Below are 5,418 nucleotides of genomic sequence, written 5' to 3'. Positions count from 1 at the left end.
ATTTTTTTCATTGATAGATTTTATTCTTTGATTAAGTCTTCATAGAGGCTAAGATGTTCTTTCGGTAATTTGTGCAAAGACTTGTGTTCATGTTTTCTATGTTGCTGTAATTTTGTGCTACTGAATCATCATAGAGTCAACTAATTACTGAAACGAAAAGAGAGAGAATTTTCCTGTAACTGCACTCCCCAGCCCCCCCCCCCCCCCCCCCCCAAATCCTCAAGATTTCTTGTATGGCAACCAAAACTCACTGTAAGAAATAAATATAATATTGCACTAGTGTTGTTTCCCTCTCTCAGTACGTACACAGTGTCGGTCCGCAGGTTCACACTGGAAGATCATCACACCTGTTTGTGTGGATGAAAACAAACACTTTAGATCTGACTGAAACCTGGAAGAAATCTTTACATCGACAGAATCCGATGTTTTGGCACGTAAACACATACGAGCAATCTGTTTCTGTGTAAATACATAAAAAGCAAAACACGCAGCTTTAAACAAGGAATATAATATACAATAAACATGACACTCCTAAATACAGTGAGGTGTAGATGTGACATGGTTTTAAGATACAGATCTAACCATCTTCAGGCTGGGTTATTAGTTTTTATTGAAAGATGGTGAATGTGCGCGGTAGCTTCGTCGATGCTGCGCTGATGCATTAATATTGGAATGCAGCCTTAGTGTGTCCCAATACATTTATGTATGTCTGATGCATTGTTCCAAAATCACCAGGAAGTCATACTACTCTGGCATGCTTTTTTGGGCTTCTCTTACCCACGATCCTTTGCAGCAACAAATACAGTCCATCACAACAACCGTTCTAAAGAAGGAGGAAGTCCCTTTTCTCTGCAGACTGCATGCAAAATCAGTTCTTTGTGAAGGCCGCTGCACAACAAACTGTTGTTCACTTGGCATTGAAGGGAAAAATTTGTTTATGAACTCAATGTCCCACAAGGCATTGCACAGAGGAAATGACAGGGCTACTAACAGCTGGAGAAGATTGAAGCTAATTGTGGAGAGAGGTGAAACGGCTCCAGAAACAAGTAAGTAAGACAAACATTTAAATGGCTGTGAAGTTTAATTAGTTTAAAGTTAAATAAACGTCAGGTTGGCATAAAGGATGCATGTGTTCATCATTTACTGATTTCTTCTAGAACTGAAAAACAGGATTCTATGGACGGTAGAATACAGTAGAAAAAAACGAACAAATGAAGAGGCCACTGCAAAAATCTGTTTTTCTCTGTTTCTTCTGTTTACAGGTTTGTGTTTGTGTAAAACGAACTTTGGTTTTATTGTAAACAACATTTCTTCTACTTCCAAATCAAATTCTCATTGAGCTCTTTTACTTGCAGAGAATGATGACTGGTTAAGAAACCAAAATATGTTTTTTAGAGCTCGAATAATAATAACTTTTTGAACTCATTAAGAGTTCAAAGGTCAGTGTTTGGTGAATAACCTGGTTTACATGTGCTTATGTCCCCTTATTTATAAATTCAATTGTTATAAAACCAAATGATTATGAAAACAACAATTGTCAGAAGACAAACAGCTCGCTCAGCCGATAGGCGGCTTCATTGAGTGTTTGTCCCGGCCGCTCACAGTGGATGTGTGATGTGTTACACAGAAAAAAACCCTCAGAACATCACAGCTAGCACCCTAAATTAAAAAAAAGCAGCGAGGCGTTTTAAGCTGCAACAATCACAGAAAAAGCTGTGAAATCCTGGAGGGACTGCATGAAGTCGTACTGCTGTATTCCAGGTTGTAAATGGTAAAAATAAAGGGCACCTGCTAATTGTTATCATTTAATCACTTCTCCATAGATGAGCAACCGATGAGACCATTGATGGTGAAGGAGGGAAATCTGTCGACATATCAAAGCACGACATATTTTATAACCCATTAGCTACCTTTAGACTATCGCTAATGCTAGCATCTAAGCACTTCCTTCATTATGTTAGCCAGTAAGCACGTTAACTAGTTAAGCGCTTTGACGCCCTCTAATGGAGCGCAAATAAACTGCATCATGAGCTGAACTGAAACAGTAAATACACACGAACCGTTTTCAAAAATAAAACAAACACTTTTAATAAATGTGAAAGTTTAATGATCAATAATTTACAAATCTGGTCTCATGTCACAGGTTCAATTAAGATATATTCATTTTTGTGAATAGCATCAACATTATTTTTATCCACTCTATAATTTGAAGAGATAATCTGGCAGTGACTGACACACACACACACACACACACACACACATAGACAGACAGACAGACAGGCACACACACACACACACACACACACACACACACACACACACACACACACACACACACACACACACACAGACACAGACACACACACACACACACAGACACACAGACACACAGACACACAGACACACACACACACACACACACACACAGACACACAGACACACAGACACACACACACACACACACACACACACACACAATTTAGCATTGGCTAACAGCTCGATCCTCTCCAGCTCCTCCATCTCATCCACTGTTGTGCTGTTTTGACCTTCAGGGCCTCCGTACTGACCAGATGTGAAGACATACCTCGTTCTGTGTTTATCTCATCCTGTAACTGTCTCTCCCAGTGTTCTCTGTTCATCAGCTCTGTCTGGTTCTGCATCAGCCGCTGCTCCAGCTCCTCCAGTTCCCCGGCTGGGACCGGATTCAGACCAGCAGACGATCTGTCCCGCTCCCAAACATCCGTCTCCCTCTCCGGAGCTTGAAGCTGAATCTCCAGGTCTTCTAGCCTCTTCTGTTGCTGCAGAATCTGCCTAAACACCTCTTCTTTAGAGGAGGAAGAAGGAAGAGCATTGACAGTGTTAAAGGGATCAAGGAGAGACACCAGGGAAGCTCTTGGTTCCGGGGAGGCTCGAGGCGATGGAGACCAGGCCCTGTTTGATTTCATCCTCCTGGGACTTGTTGACGGACCCAAATTGAAGGTGAGAGCTTTGTGTGGCTTTGTGCGGCCTTTAAGGGGCTCTGGTTCTGATGGTCTGGGCAGAGGATGAGCCTCTCTGGTGGGTGTGTCCCTGCCATCACTGAGGCTGGGAGCCGTCCTCCGCAGAATTAACTGGACCTCTGCAGCCTGCTGCCCCAGCTGAGCCAGAAGCTGCAGAAAATACAAGCAGGAAGGGAAGGTCAGACCACAACATGAAACAGGACTGCAACCCAGGTCTGAAAGATGAACATCCTGTGTTGTTTTTCCCATCAATGGCTACTACTACTTCGCTAAACAGGACTTTCCCGTTCTTTTTACTACGTCACTTACAATACAGTAAGTTAGAGGCCCAATGTATCTCATGCAGAAGCTAAAATGCCAAACGGACTGTTTTTTTACCTGGGGTGGCACAAGAGAAAAGACTGTAGGATCATTTATATCAGGGTATATGCCTTTGGACGTGTGCTCAGCAAATCTCACAGACGGTCATTTATGGGGCGACACCTGCGAGCTAGTTCAGGCAGACAACTCGAGCTGCACTGATTTAATAATTGATATCGTCACTTCCACATCACCTGACAAACACTTCCTCCCAATTAGCGGTCTATTTTAGCTGCTTAAGATTTCCCGTCTCTCCCTCTGCTCTGTCATTGCCATCGCTGCCCTGCACCATTACTGCGCTCTTACTTTCAGCCCCACCACCACCCCAGCATCCACCTGCACGTCCGAATGGGGGGTTCAAGATGTTATCTCATCACTCCTCAATTTCAGCATGTAAAATAAATCGGCGAGGAGTGATGAGGTCGGAGCCTGGACGCCAAACACAAGCTGTGTTCTGCTGCTGCAACAAACATTTCAAACTATAACAAAGTGAGCTGTCTGACTGAAATATATTTCATGGTCAGAAACAAGAAAATCCATCTTTTGGTAAGTTCAAAACCTTTTTGGAAATTCCCGTCTACCTTTGACCGTCCTGTACCTGCGCCTCTGCTACCTGAGTGAGTGGGCACAGTCTATATACACATCTGGACTTCTACAGATGTCTCATCCCTGTATAAGTGTGATCTGAGTGTGTGATATGGAAACCAGTAAAACTTTTCCAGAATAAAACATAGGACTGTAACTCCGACCTTTGTCTTTATTCTAACAGACGTGTCATTGAGTTATTTCTAATCTTTGATCTAGACTACCTTTAGGGAAAGTCGGTATTCCTCCAAACCAAACCCTCTACAGATTCCTATCTGATAAAGCTCATTAGAATATGTGAACAAGCCTGTGTCGAAAGAAAAACTGAGCCACTTACCAACTGATTGTGCAAGAGCTATAACGACATCCTGGCAGGAAGTGTTCAGTGACAGGCCACACACCACTCTGACCACACCCTCCAGCCACACCTTCAGCTCCATCACTCTGTTCCAGCACTACAAGTGATCTGCAAGGAGACAGACGGAGACATCTGAAAACTGTATGTGTAATGCAATTTCAATAGAAAACAATATATATCCATTTAAAACATGAAATCAATACACGCATTAACCATTCAGGAAACATAAGCTATGAAAAGACCCCAAAAATAAAATCCACACCACTGGAGTTTGGTGATGTAGGATATACATGTGAGGGTTTTACATTTGTCTCTAGTCAGAGGTTTAGTTTGTTGTTTCTTCTAGTTTTAATAAAGCTTGCGGGCAATATTGCAAATCAATGGACAGGACTGATATATTGCATTATTGAATTTTAATATTGTTTTTGCATCAAGTGATAAAGTACTTTGTTTTGCAGTGGAGGAACAACTACTCCGAGTCATTACCAAGTAAAACAGTCAAGAGCAAATATGCTCCTCCTGTGTGAAAAATTGTACTTAAAATATCAAAAGAAGGCTAGTTATTATGCAAATTACTTGACATGTATTAAATTGTAGTAAAATACAATATTTCTCTGAATTATAATAAAAATACATGAAATGTCCCCAGAAACCTCCAGAAGGGTTAGTGTCAGGTAAGTGCGCGAACAGCTGAGCTACAGATACACCCTGACTCTGACTTCTTTTTACCTTCACTGATTTTACAATCAAAGACCAATTTTGGGGCTCAGTAAAAGAGTTAAATGTTTTTCATTAGTTGATTTTCGTTGATAGAGTCAAAGACTGTATTCACTGTTTCTTTTGCTGCGTTTTCAGAAAGTGTGAACCAACATTACATACATGTTTATTAAGTTTCCATTACTCTGTTGAAATATTTTGTGTGTAGCAGACTGTTACTATCAATCAAGCAATCAATCAAATTTTACTTGTATAACGCCGAATCATAACCCAAGTTATCTCAAGACACTTTAGAGCAGGTCTATACCGTACTCTTTGTTATGACTTACATAATGAAGAAAGAGCCAGAATAGAAATATAAAAAATGTAATGTATTTAAAATAATATATTGCCCCTGTA

The 5,418-nt window shown here is 41.1% G+C and overlaps 1 protein-coding gene across 1 annotated transcript; it reads right to left on the bottom strand.

Moving 5' to 3' along the window:
• Positions 1-2,489: 2,489 nt before the first annotated feature.
• Positions 2,490-4,384, bottom strand: LOC138588713 (ras association domain-containing protein 8-like). The gene is made up of 2 exons (XM_069658954.1): positions 4,355-4,384; positions 2,490-3,149 (listed from the first exon to the last, which is right to left on the bottom strand). Exons 1-2 carry the CDS (start codon positions 4,382-4,384, stop codon positions 2,490-2,492), a joined length of 690 nt encoding a protein of 229 aa, XP_069515055.1.
• Between the last annotated feature and the right edge of the window lie 1,034 nt (positions 4,385-5,418).

The sequence above is a fragment of the Semicossyphus pulcher genome, unplaced genomic scaffold, assembly GCF_022749685.1.
Source record: "Semicossyphus pulcher isolate SPU_LCO1_2020_fin unplaced genomic scaffold, fSemPul1.0.p SCAF_1, whole genome shotgun sequence".
In the NCBI taxonomy this organism is placed as follows: Eukaryota; Metazoa; Chordata; class Actinopteri; order Labriformes; family Labridae; genus Semicossyphus; species Semicossyphus pulcher.
This window is presented reverse-complemented; position numbering and strand designations above follow the sequence as displayed.

Coding starts and splice junctions, on each gene's coding strand:
- LOC138588713 (XM_069658954.1), bottom strand. CDS start 4,384: ATGGAGCTGAAGGTGTGGCTGGAGGGTGTG. Junction 3,150..4,354: donor AGGTGTGGCTGGAGGGTGTG/GTCAGAGTGGTG, acceptor TATTTTCTGCAG/CTTCTGGCTCAGCTGGGGCA.